This window comes from Scomber scombrus, chromosome 13 (genome assembly GCF_963691925.1).
Source record: "Scomber scombrus chromosome 13, fScoSco1.1, whole genome shotgun sequence".
NCBI classification, from domain to species: Eukaryota; Metazoa; Chordata; class Actinopteri; order Scombriformes; family Scombridae; genus Scomber; species Scomber scombrus.
This window is the reverse complement of record NC_084982.1, coordinates 3,107,286-3,120,362: the sequence shown is the minus strand read 5'-3', so window position 1 is coordinate 3,120,362 and position 13,077 is coordinate 3,107,286. Positions and strand designations below refer to the sequence as shown.

General features: G+C 41.4%; 1 protein-coding gene across 1 annotated transcript; it reads right to left on the bottom strand.

Annotated features, from left to right (window-relative positions):
• Positions 1–773: 773 nt before the first annotated feature.
• cenpj (centromere protein J) lies at positions 774–11,822 on the bottom strand. Its single transcript, XM_062432229.1, has 18 exons — positions 11,430–11,822; positions 10,582–10,708; positions 10,256–10,468; positions 9,993–10,137; positions 9,620–9,725; positions 8,660–9,451; positions 6,938–7,820; positions 6,368–6,500; positions 5,944–6,109; positions 5,132–5,263; positions 4,890–5,003; positions 4,588–4,699; positions 3,973–4,142; positions 2,559–2,648; positions 2,025–2,165; positions 1,782–1,866; positions 1,170–1,290; positions 774–966 (listed from the first exon to the last, which is right to left on the bottom strand). Exons 1-18 carry the CDS (start codon positions 11,820–11,822, stop codon positions 774–776), a joined length of 4,116 nt encoding a protein of 1,371 aa, XP_062288213.1.
• Between the last annotated feature and the right edge of the window lie 1,255 nt (positions 11,823–13,077).

Below are 13,077 nucleotides of genomic sequence, written 5' to 3'. Positions count from 1 at the left end.
AAATCACACAGGTGACCTTTTAGTTTCTGTACATGTCATTATTCCCATTAGGCCTTCACTGAAAATGTAAACAATGTGAGTTAATGCAAGAATTTCTCAGCCTGAAACTGGAGTTCCTGACAAACAAAAAAAGATTTCATTATAAAAAATGTCAATTCAACAAAAAACATTTTGTTTGCATCACTGAAAGATTTGGTGAGAAGTTTTTCTTTTCTTCCATCTTCAAACTGAGGATTTCAGTGAGACTATTTTCAATGAATATCTCTTTTCTGAATGAGTTCAGTTGAATAATTGCTAGCGCATTAGTAGCATCAGTCAGGACTCAGCTGTTTTGGACCTGAAGATACTCTATGGACTTTGTGAGCATTAGGAGTGTGATGGAGTCATGTTTTTTTTAGGAGTGGCTCCCTATTTAGTTTGTACACATGTGTAACTGAACATGTGACGCAGACCTGCATACATGCTACTCCCTGATTGACAGGTGGCTGTAATGCACAAAGCAATGTAGCTGAATGCATTTCAAAGATGAACACGGTCCATTTGGTGATGGTCATGACACTGATGTGTAATGCCCTGCAAGAACATTCAAAAGGCTCAACTTCCTCACTTTAAAATACAATTAAATAACATGACAAAAACATGACAGCATGTAGAAGTAACAAATCTCAACTAGCTGACCTCCCTGCAGAGCAGAGGGCAGCAGGAGATAAGTCTTTTGATTTGTTGGAGGCTCGTAGTTGTATTGAAATGCGTTTTGAGATAGTAGATTTTCGCTACGCCCTGTTGTCCAGGATCACATTCCCATCTTTGTCTTTGATCCTGATCCGTCCTGTAGGGTAGCGAGTTTCCTGTCTTCCGTCTGTGTAGACTGTCTTCACTGTGCCGTCTGGATACTCTCTCCTCTTGTAGTCAGCGGTGTGGACTTCCTTCTGACCCGTGTTGAAATGAATCTCCTTTGTGCCGTCCCTGACACAGAGCATACATTTACACTCATTTAAAAAGGTGTTGATAAAGTAGGTGACATTTTTAAAACCGAAACAAACTTCTGTCATCAATAGTAGACAATGGTGACGGTTTCTTAAATAAAATATCAAAAACCTGTTGATGAGTTTTTACTACAGATGTTTGGTTGAATTACAGCTGGCAACAATAGAGGTCGGCTGACTTACGGGTTGACCTGTATGATGGTGCCGTCTGTCAGCACGCTCTCCTCTCTGCCGTTGGGGAACAAGTTCTTCACCGTCTGATCTGGGAAGGTGATTTCTTTTCGGCCGTCTGCAAAATGCTTTTCTGGAGCGGGAATACAAGACGATGTAAAGTACGATGTGCAGCAGTGTTTGTTCAAATCACTGGTTTTTATTTTGCTATCCAAAATTCATAACCTGCTTTGTTTTTTATTTATTTGACTTAATTTTCAGTGTGAGCTTTGTAAAAACAAGTTAGTATGCACTTAAAATGTTTTTTTAAACTACTATTTGCCAACTAGATTAACACAGAAGCACCAGATGACAAGGCTGTGTGGAAATCACTACCTGTTAACTCCACTGTGCACTATATTTACTGTTAAAAATTTCATTTGAGTGTTTGAATTCAAACTTCTTGCTCTATATAGCGCCCTGAACCATTTCAAAAATGGAATGAATAGTAGTGGACATGGCATATTCACTGCTCTCTTCTAACAATCCCAATGTTCTATTCAATGCAACAGACTCTCTACAGGTAATGTGAGTGTTGTTGTAGATTGGGTATCTGTCTGACAGAGTACAAACAGCTGCTCTCACCAGTCTGGTTGTTGGGGAAGTGCAGGACCTCGATGCCGTCTGGGTATGTGATGTGTGTAGTCTGAGCCTCGGCGTAGTAGTAGATCTGAACAGGAGGAGCAGAGCAGTGATGAGAGTGATGGAAACGTGGCAAAAATGATCTTCCTTTTCAGATTACACAGCAGACCATTCTCCAGTAAAAAACAATGCATACTTTCTACATTCCTTTGTATCATTTTTCCATCTCCCTGGCTAACATCTCACCACTCTCTGGTCGGCTGTGATCTCTTTAGTGTCCCCGTTGAAGAAGGTGACTTTGACAGTCAGTCCGTCTGCTGAAACCTCCTTCCTGGTCCCGTTGGGGAAGACAATGAGGCGATCTCCACTGGCCAGAACCTTCTCTGTCTGGAATGAAAAGTTACCCTCAGTTTTATATTTAACTCAATTTTGGATCTAGTAAATATTTTCTGTCACCAATAACTAAGATTCAGTTTTGACAGGTTTAGTTTTCTATTCATAAACTTGAATAACTGTCCTGTATCTTAAATATCTGAAATACTTTATTATCTAAGTCTTTTTTTGTTTGAGCTTCCTTTTCTAACTTAACTGATAGTCAACTCAAGATGAAGGTTTACTGATACAGCAGGGTGTTGAAGATAACTAGAACAATAAGAAGCAAAGTTGCCACCCTGACTTGTCCATTTTAAATCAACACAAACATCTCACATCAGTGCAGAGCTCTCAGGATTTCATATTGTGGTGTGATGTACAAAACAATGCATCTTCCTGCTTCCTCACCTTCCCATCAGGGTGTGTGATCGCCTCCTGAGCTGATTCCGTCTCTCTGGCCTCACTACAGTCTGCTTCATCTGGCAGACTATTTATTTTCTGCAGTGAAAAGAGTTGAACTTTAAATTATTGTTTCCAAACATGGACAGGGACGGGTTTGTATAGATTTACAACCCCATTTCCAATGAAGTTGGGACGTTGTGTAAAACGTAAATAAAAACAGAATACAATGATTTGCAAATCCTTTTCAACCTATATTCAATTTAATACACTACAAAGACAATATATTTAATCTCTGCACATAAGCGGCAAGGCCGAAAACCAACATTGAATGCCTGTGACCTTCGATCCCTCAGGCGGCACTGCATTAAAAAGCGACATAAATGTGTAAAGGATATTACCACATGGGCTCAGGAACACTTCAGAAAACCATTGTCAGTTAACACAGTTCGTCGCTACATCTACAAGTGCAAGTTAAACTCTACCATGCAAAGCAAAAGCCATATATCAACAACACCCAGAAACACCGCTGGCTTCTCTGGGCCCGAGCTCATCTGAGATGGACTGACGCAAAGTGGAACAGTGTGCTGTGGTCTGACGAGTCCACATTTCAAATTGTTTTTGGAAATTATGGACATCGTGCCCTCTGGGCCAAAGAGGAAAAGAACCATCCAGATTGTTATCAGCGCAAAGTTCAAAAGCCAGCATCTGTGATGGTATGGGGGTGTGTTAGTGCCCATGGCATGGGTAACTTGCACATCTGTGAAGGCACCATTAATGCTGAACGGTACATACAGGTTTTGGAGCAACATATGCTGCCATCCAAGCAACGTCTTTTTCAGGGACGTCCCTGCTTATTTCAGAAAGACAATGCCAAGCCACATTCTGCACGTGTTACAACAGCGTGGCTTCGTAGTAAAAGAGTGCGGGTACTAGACTGGCCTGCCTGCAGTCCAGCCCTGTCTCACATTGAAAATGTGTGGCGTGTTATGAAGCGCAAAATACGACAACGGACACCCCTGACTGTTGAGCAACTGAAGTTGTACATCAAGCAAGAATGGGAAAGAATTACACCTACAAAGCTTCAACAATTAGTGTCCTCAGTTCCCAAATGCTTATTGAGTGTTGTTAAAAGGAAAGGCGATGTAACACAGTGGTAAACATGCCCCCGTCCCAGCTTTTTTGGAACGTGTTGCAGGCATCAAATTCAAAGTGAGTGAATATTTGCAAAAAAAACAATAAAGTTTATCAGTTTGAACATTAAATATATTGTCTTTGTAGTGTATTCAATTGAATATAGGTTGAAAAGGATTTGCAAATCATTGTATTCTGTTTTTATTTACGTTTTACACAACGTCCAAACTTCATTGGAATTGGGGTTGTATTAGATCAGAGACTTAACAGCAGTAACATCCTCTTTTACCGGAGAGCAGCTGTGTGAATATTCGTGGTTTGGCAGTTTGTCGTGGCTCTTGCTGGCAGGTGGTGACCTCTCCTCTGTCCTCCTGCCAGGCACTGAGAATGAAGAAGAGGAGGAGGATGAAGAGGAGGAGCCTGGACCTGATGGCCTCCTCAGACTGCTTTTCCTTCCTGCTGAAAACACCAAAGAAAAGAAAATTTTCTTCTGATCACTTTCAACTATCAAAACAATGTTCAGTCAATCCTTTATAAACTGAGAGTTAACTAAATTGTGGAGACTAAATTTGGGCACATAAATTCAACTAATTAACTCTGCAGCCCGCTGAGTTTACAAGTTTTGTCACTCTTAAGTAGGAGAATAATTGTGACTTAAACATAGAACATTTACTTGCTCTAAACATAATAAAAACAAGCATCTTTGTGACATGTCAAACCTCTAGTTAGGCCTTTTTCACAACAGACATTTTGACTTGTCCTAGTAGGAAAAGTTATTAAATTAAGTTAAAAGGTCTGCAAAAACCTCTAACTCCAAAATCCATTTGCTTCACTTTCACAAAAGAAAGAAAGAAACTCAATCTAAAGATAGCAGATGTTTTTTCCTTACCTGTGGTCAGTGTACCTGTAGCAGCCTGACTGCTCTCCCTGCAGCTCCCTCTAGTGGCTGCAGCAGTGTTCATCTGTGGAGCAAAGCTGCTGCTGCTGCTGTTGCTTCCTCTAGAGTCAAGAGGACTCTGACAACAGAAAAAGAGAATTCATGTTTTCCATGTGATGCAAAGACAAAGATTTAAAGAGATCATCAAAGCAACCACATTGATCTGCAAATGGAAACTACTAACTAATTGTCATACAATTAAAATGCTCTGCTAACTCAAGACAGACTTGTTGAAGCTGTGACCAATCAGAGAGTGTTAACATGCTCACAGCAAATTTGACTCCTTTGGTAACAGCTGACACGTCTTTCATGTCTTTGTCCTTCTCTGCATCCACAGGGTTTCTCTTCCAGGCACTGAGGCGAAGCTTTTCCAACATGCGGACCTCAAACAGAAGGAGAAATGATGTTAACTATAACAACCAGATATATCAGCTACAACTAAACCAGAACACCAAATAAATATCTATATATATTTATTTATAAATGTATTTTATTTAGGTCAGGTTAGTACCTCGTCCCTCAGAGAGCTGTTCTCCTGGCTGAGGGAGTCGATCTGTTGACGCTGGCGGCTGTGTGTGGAGCTCCAACGGCCCTCCTTCCTCCTCACCTCCTCCTGCAGGGAGATCAGCTGCTGCTTTAACTCCTGGCAGAGAGAGCAAGTAGGACAATTTAAAAAGGGAAGTGCCATCTATTTTCATTGGTTTGGATTGTTAAATGTGATCTGTAATGACTTTTTTATTACTTTAAAATCTAAGTACATTAAATGAGTGAGAATGGGTCTGAAAAATACAAAATACCAAAATCAACAGGAAACATTCAGTTGCATTGTTAATCTATAATTCTTTAATCTGAATTTGAACTAGTTTTTACCAGCACCTGGTTAGCAGAGAACTTAGTAACTCTTTAATGACAAAGCTCCACAAATTCACTGATCTGATTTCCTCCAATCTTTATTAAGAGTGCCATCATATGCCATAAGTGTCATAAAAGCAGATTTTATTGTGAAAATCCTGTCTTAGGTGAGTGTAACAAACCAAACCAGGATTTAACTTTTTCAAAAATCTGAGCTGATGCTGAGCTAATTCAAGTCTGGCTCAAGAGCTGACTTTAAAAGGCAGACTCTAAACATCAATTCAGAGAGAAGTCAGACTTTCCTGAAATCAAACCCGACTTAGTGGAGTAAGCCTGGTTTAACTGGTAATCTTGCTTTATGAAACACCCCTCTCGTTTGGTGTTCACACACTCCTGAGGAAAACAACTGCTAGTCACTAAACTTAGTCTGTGTGCTGTTTAATGCTGGGCGTGTGTGTGTGTGTGTATCACCTGGATCTCCTCTCGTTCCTTCTTGTCAGGTATGGCTCTGGCAGCGGAGGCGTGCTTCTCAAACAGTTTGCGCTCCTTCTGCAGCTTCCTGTTTTCCTCTCTCTTGTACTCCTCAAATTTAGCCAGCTCCTCTGTTTTCATCTGCTCAAACTCCAGATGCTCTTTCCTAAAAAAACACGATAACAGAGGAGACAAAAAACAGTATTATTCATTTTCTTCAATTAAATGCATCTGCAGCCTATTGGACTGAATGACTCATTCAGAATAGTCAGCAAATGTTTCAACTTGATTTTAAATATTCAAGTCTTTACCGAATCTGATTATCCAAAATAATACAAAACTGAGGGAAGGAAAATACACATAAAATAGTAAAACTTCATAAAATTGAATTAAAAATAACATCAGTAGCAGATGGATGTATCACCTGAGGTTTTCCTGGTTCTTCTCGTTCTCCTGTCTGAGTTTGCTGAGGGCGGCATTTTCCTTCTTAAAGCGCTCAATCTCTATCTCCAGCTCAACCAGTCTCTCCCTCAGCTGTCTGGACTGTATCTGCTGGCCTGGACACACACACACAGAAAATGAAAATAATACCAATTGCACACTGATGGATAATCTGGCTTTTAACTACCTCTGTGATAGAAATAACGCTTAAAAACTATGACTACTTTTATGTTTTGACCTTTGACCAGTTGATAGTATGAGAGCAAAAATGACTAACATTCCCTGGTAGCAGCTTCTCAAATGTGCTGATTACTTTGTTTCATATTAGAAACTAGAGATTTAAAGTTATAGAAATAAACCAGACTCCACAGTACATCAATTACTTGAATAAATGACAACAGATATTGATATAAAACCATAATTAGTTACAACCTGTCATCTTGCGAAATTTCAATTGCTTCATCTTCAAACCAAACCTTTTTCTTTAACTTTAAAACTTACAAATGAAATTCATGTGTGACCAGCAGTGACTGTCTACAGGTATTAGTCTTACCTGTCTCCTCTTCTGCCTTTCTGGACTCAGAAGCAGCAAAGGTAACAGCAGAAGGAGGAAGAGGTGCATTCAGGGTCTTTGGCTTGAGTGAGGGGAACAGTCTTGTCATGAGCTGGGAGGCAGGAGGAGGAGGAGGAGGAGGAGGAGGAGGAGGATCTGGCTCATGACTGATTGAACCGGTGACCGTGCCCTTGTCCAAATCCACAACTTTACTCACTGCCACCTTTCTCAGCATAGTCCGCTCTGGTGGTGACATTCTACTAGCTGTTTCCTTGGATACTGGGCTCACTCCTCTACTGTCAATGGCAATGGGAGTAACCTCCAGGTCGTTCCACGTGTCGTCGTCGTCAAACACGACTCTCCCCTGCCGGCCTTCTTTGTCCTCTATCAGCGTGGAGTCCTCTGTGTTGCTGAGGACGCTGTCGCTCTCCTCCTCGTCCCCTTTCGTCACATCTGAAGCCGAGTCTCTGCAGCTGTCCTCGTCTTGATAAGATCGCTTGTCGTATGGTGGGTTAGACGGCGCAGGGAAGCAAAGGACGCTGGGAAACATAGGTGCTTTGACCATCACTTCCTGCACTTCGAATTCAGAGCCGCCACAGGACGAAACATCACAGTTCTCCTGTTTATCTTCTCTCCCGCTGTCACGTTCCTCCTCATTCTCAATGCTCACTTTGTCCTTGAGTGTATTGTCTCTTACCTTCGCCACAAATGCTGCTGAGTTCACTGAGCTGCTTTTAAACACCATAACACCACTACTTCCAACGCTACTGCACCTCTGGAGTGCAACTCTGGGAGGGGACTTGATGGGGGTGGATGACAGGCGTCGCGGGTGGAGCCCCTTGGCGCCGTGCAGCTGTTGGTGCTGCTGGTCCATCTGAAGAACCTGCGAGAACAGAACAGAGTCTTTAAAAAATATATATCACACAGGCAGCTACAGACTTCTCAGTTTCCTCTCACAGACTGCTGAACAGTAGCTCCATTTCTGTCTGATCAGCTGTAGCAACAACACACTTCATTTCCACTTTCGAATTTATTTTTCTATTATTGTGTGCTGTTCTTTAAATGAAAGTAGAGCCTAATTTGGCTGACCGATATATCGGTCAGCCAAATTATCGCTATATTGATATTGACCTATCACAGATATATCAGTATCGGCGTATATGTTGTCTGATATGGACTGTTCTTTTTAAGTTATACAGGCAGCATTTTATGTATATTCGATCCTTTTTCTTAATTCAAGTTTAATATATGTACATGTTTTTTTTGTTATGTTTTTTGCTATTTAGTTATAGTTATTCATGTCTATTAAATTCCCAGTGAAGTTTACTGTTTCAGTTCATTGATGTCATTTTATACAATAAAGTTTATTGTCAATGGTAAAATTTCATGCCTTCATTTCATATCTTTGGCACACGTGTTTTTAAGGGATCATTGCAAAAAAAATGTATGTTTGTATATATATTCTTTATATATAAAATTATCGGGTGCCATATCGATATCGTTTTTTTAATCCTGTCGGCATCAGCCGCAAAAATCCAGTATAACTGAAATGTCTGCTTTTAGTGTAACTTAACTTATGTCTCCTTGCACTTTGATTCCAACTGAAACAGTCTTTCATTACGTATTTCAGAAATGTATGGTAAAAATGACAATAAACTACATCTGGTCACTAGGAATTTGATAGTATATCTCTGACTTTAAACACAGTAATAAATAACGCACCTTCATGACAAAGGAGGAGTTGGATGAGAAGGACAGCTCCTCAGCTGCTTGCTCCAGCAGCTCGAACTCTCCCAGCTCCATGCTTTCAAAATTCCGGTTGCACTCCCAGCGCTGCAGCTTCTCCTGGAATGACAGCTCAAACGAGTCCTGTGGAGCTACGTTTTCTCCTCCTCCACCTCCTCCTCCTCCTTCTTCTTCTTCTGACCCCGTTCTTCCTTCCAGTAATTCCACTCTTGAACTTTTCTCTCTGGCAGCATCATTTTCAGCCTTCCTCAGCTCTCCTAACAAGCCCACCTGCTTGGTTACAGGGTTCGGCTGCGTGTTTTGAGCGGGTCGCCTCGCAGCCTGAGCCGACTGACCTGCTTTTCTGACACTCTGCTCCTTTACTTGCCCCGGTTGATGTTGTTTGGTTTGTCTGCCATCTGTGTCAGATTGAATAAACTCTGCTCCGTCTGTGTTTCGTCTTTGAAGGCTGCCCAAAACCTTTGTCCGTGCTGCTTTACTCCCAAATCTGACGTCCTGAGGTGGTGAGCTAGGTCCTCTCAGTCGATTTTCCTTGTTAAGTATGACAGTTTTACGCTGGAGTCCATTTGTGCCACCTCTCTGGAAGGTTGCAGGCTCTGAGTTGCTGCGGGAGATGACTCGGGCCTTGGGTTGTGTTTTGGAGTCTTTCTTCACCTCCTTCTTAGTTAAAGAGGCTTTGCGATTGTTGGTAAATCTCGAGAGGCCCTCGCCCCGCTTCAGAAAGGCTCTTTTGGGAGGAGCTTTCACAACTTCAGCTTCATCTTGACTCTATAAAGGTGAAGAGACACATTGTGAATGAAATGTGGCTGTTTTGTCACATTGAAAAACTTGATGAAGTAGATCTCAATTAGAAAACTCATTTAATCGTAAGTCCACTGTGCTTCAGACGTACTAACTTCACTGTTTGTTTTTAGGAGACCCTCGTTATGTTCTGACCTGTTGTTTCCTGGCAGACTTCAGCCTCTGCTCCTCCAGCCTCAACTGCTCCTCCAACAGCTCCTCAAATGTCTGCTTCTGACCCCCAATGCCTGGCTTAATAGGTCTAGAGAGAGAGACAGACACACACACAGACACACACACAGACACACACAAAGACACACACACACAGACACACACACACACACACACACACACAGACACACACACACAGACACACAAAAAAGGTAAATATGCATACAGACAAGATTATTAACACACTCATATGAAAAGCGACAATATTTTTGCTGTATGCATGCCTTGGTTTATCTCTTCATCAGAGTCTCATATTAACACTAAATACAATGTTATAATAATAGATTACAGTACTAACCTGTCCTGTAAGAGTGTGTCTTCTTTATTACTATAGTCTTCAGTCAAATCCGTGCCAATTCTTGGTATTAATGAGGCATCATTCTCCTGATAATCAATGCTGTGTTCCTGGTCATCTTCTATGGAGCTCCACGTGTCTGTTGGAACTGCAAAACATGGTTACAACTTCACCTCACAATTTTAATAAATCACAATGATATGTTCAAATTAGGGGAAAACTTATTGCATTTCATCTTAGGCTAAAAACAACACTGTCTGCCTCACCCTCTTTCTCATTGTACACCTCTTCAAGATTTCGACCCCTTGGTAGCCACTCCTGTCTTACTGCATGTGTGAGCTCTTGCTCCTGTTGGGGGCCACAGTTAGAGGGCTTTGGGAACCCATGGCAGTTTATGGTGGGGTTGTATGGACTCTGTCTTTGATGCGAGCCCTGCTGGAGTGTGTCCTCCTCACACTCGGCTGAACTCTGTGTGGGATCTGTAAAATACATCACAGTCTCTAAGTGTGTGAAAGTGCATATATACACACACATAAAGAAGTCACAGCTCAGGGTAAAGATCAACAAAATTGCAGACATTTCTTCCAGTTACCTTCAATGCAGTGCTGGGATCCATTCATCATTCCCAGCAGCTTCTGCTGCTCCTCCTGGAGGCGAAGGAGTTCCTCTAGCTGGTGGGCTTTAAGCTGCTCCTGCATGTGCTGCTGCCACTTCCTCAACTGCACCAACACACAAGTTACAATTTAATTAGCTGCATAGATAATACTCCCATACAGTGTCTCACTGTCTTTTTTCAGGGGGCTTAATAACATTTCAACTACACACTTATTAGCTCTTAATTACCAAACTGCTCGCAGTGTGACCAGTTTGGTAATTAGGTTAAATTGTTCACTGCACATTAAAAGTGCTCACTGACTTTGCAGGCATAAATAGCATTAGAGGAAAAACACTAATAATAGCAGGGAGACAAAGAGTGGATGTGCCAGTGTCTGTACTGGGGGTGGGTGTGTTAAGTAAACAGGAAGCAGCTAATATAATTAACACTGACATGATTAACACTTGATATGATGAGCTGTTAAAGCTGGAAACATGCCAAAGTAAGGGGTTCACTCTGCCTCAATTTTGTCACTAAAAACCACTATAACTAAGGGATCTTCTCTTAGTGTCAATATACTAAATCACAAAATCTGTTCAGGTATTGAAAGTCAGCAATTACATTTTCAAATTGATGTCTACTTAATTAGATTGCATGGTAGTGGGAAGAGCTGTCAATTTCAGCTGGTCATTTCAAAAATGATTGACTCAGCATTAAACTGTATTTGTAGTGTTCATTTTAGCATAACACGTGTGCTCTCTGGTTCAGATATAAAAGCAATCTCAAGATTCAATACATAGTCAATATCTGTCCAAGTCTTTTTAAGGTGACACCGGCTTCCTCACCTGTTCTAGCTTCATCATCACGGGCAGCTCCTCATCTCTGCTCGTCATCTCCTCCAAACTGTCCAACTCTCCATTTGAATTTCCTGGAGGTAGCGAGTACACCCCGTTTACCAGCCTGTCAGTCCCAGCCCTCTCTCCTCCAGGTAACCCAGCAAAGCCATCCACACAAACACAGCTGCTGTCGGTAGAGGGGGGCAGCGGGGCGAAATCAGAGGCGAAGGAGTCGTCTGGTCCAAGGGGTGGGGATCCAGAGGCTCCAACCGAGGAGACGTACCTCATGGAGCCAGCCAACTCCGGGCAGGGGCTGAGAATCACCCCGGCTCTGGTGCTACTTGGCATGCAGCGAGCCAAAAAGTCCGCCTGGGAGTATCGAAGCTCAGCTGGAGATGACATGATGGCCGAGCTGCGTAGGGAGGTTGAGACGAGCTAATCTGGGATTTGAACGAAAACGATTACAGTGACAGGTTAAGGGTTAATCACACCGCGAACTAACACTTTGCCAAACACGCTAGATGATGCCCAGATCCAGGAAAACTATTTAAAGTAACTGACATAACGTTAGCTACTTTGCTTCAACCGCCTGCCATGACAGCAGGGTCTGTTTATCAGGAGTGTTTGGTTAGCAACAGCATATAAACGTTAAGTCATCGATATTCATGAAGAGAAACGACTCAACCACTGACAAGACGACAACATGAATAAAATGTAAGTAAGTTAGCTAGCCCACATTTAGCCATTAAATTGAATGTCCTCTTACTAAAACAGTTACATTTAAAAGGCTGCCGTGGTGATATCTGACTGCACTTGGCAAACTACGTTTTGACAAACAAATAAAGTTATATTTTTTACAGTTGTTACACTGCAGTGACAAAGCAACATTAATAAAAGTATATAAGAGTTACCTGTAACTCAGGTGAAAGGCGTAACTACTGGAGTCAAACTTTACGGAGACATAACAAACCGAATGTTCGAAGCCTGCCGCCATATCAAAACAAAGCCCGCGAGAGTGCGAACAACGACTAAGGGAGCAGCTGCATTATGGGTAATGTAGTTCAGCTGTCTGTTGAAATAGGTTAAAATCGCCGGTTTGGCTAAATTCATTAAAATGTGGCTTTTTTATTCGCATGAAATACTTAAATAGTCTAAACACGCAAACTACACATTCTCACCATAAATTTAAATGTAACATTTGTATCAAATTAGAGTCTTCCTTTTTAAACAACGCCTGGACAAAATATTTCAGAATAAAGGTCCATCAATCTAATACAATGTATATTAGTCAAACTTTTTAATTTAAATATTTAACCTTTATTACTTATAATATATATTACTGTATATATCACTATAACGTTACTGTTAGCTATGACAGAAGCAGGGGCGATTCTAGGAGCAGACCTTTAGGGGGGCACAGCTCCTAATGAGAATTTGACTTACAATGCCCTGCAAGTGTTCAAACGGTTCAAACCCCCTACTAAATAATTAATTTAACTGGATAACGTAAATTACACCAATACATCGTAGAGTGGTCAACTATAATGTATAATAATAATGATTCAGAATAAATCAGATTTCTACAGAGAGGACCCTAAGATAGTTAATGAACCCTGAGGGGAAAACAATATTAATGACAGAACTATCGAGAGTACAT

What these genes read in the sequence shown, in the direction of transcription:
- cenpj (XM_062432229.1), bottom strand. Translation starts at nt 11,822, where the DNA reads ATGTCATCTCCAGCTGAGCTTCGATACTCCCAGGCGGACTTTTTGGCT. An exon ending in GGTGTACAATGAGAAAGAGG is followed by an intron (nt 10,138 to 10,255) that starts GTGAGGCAGACA and finishes CATGTTTTGCAG; the next exon opens with TTCCAACAGACACGTGGAGC. An exon ending in CTTCCCCAACAACCAGACTG is followed by an intron (nt 1,291 to 1,781) that starts GTGAGAGCAGCT and finishes TTCCCGCTCCAG; the next exon opens with AAAAGCATTTTGCAGACGGC.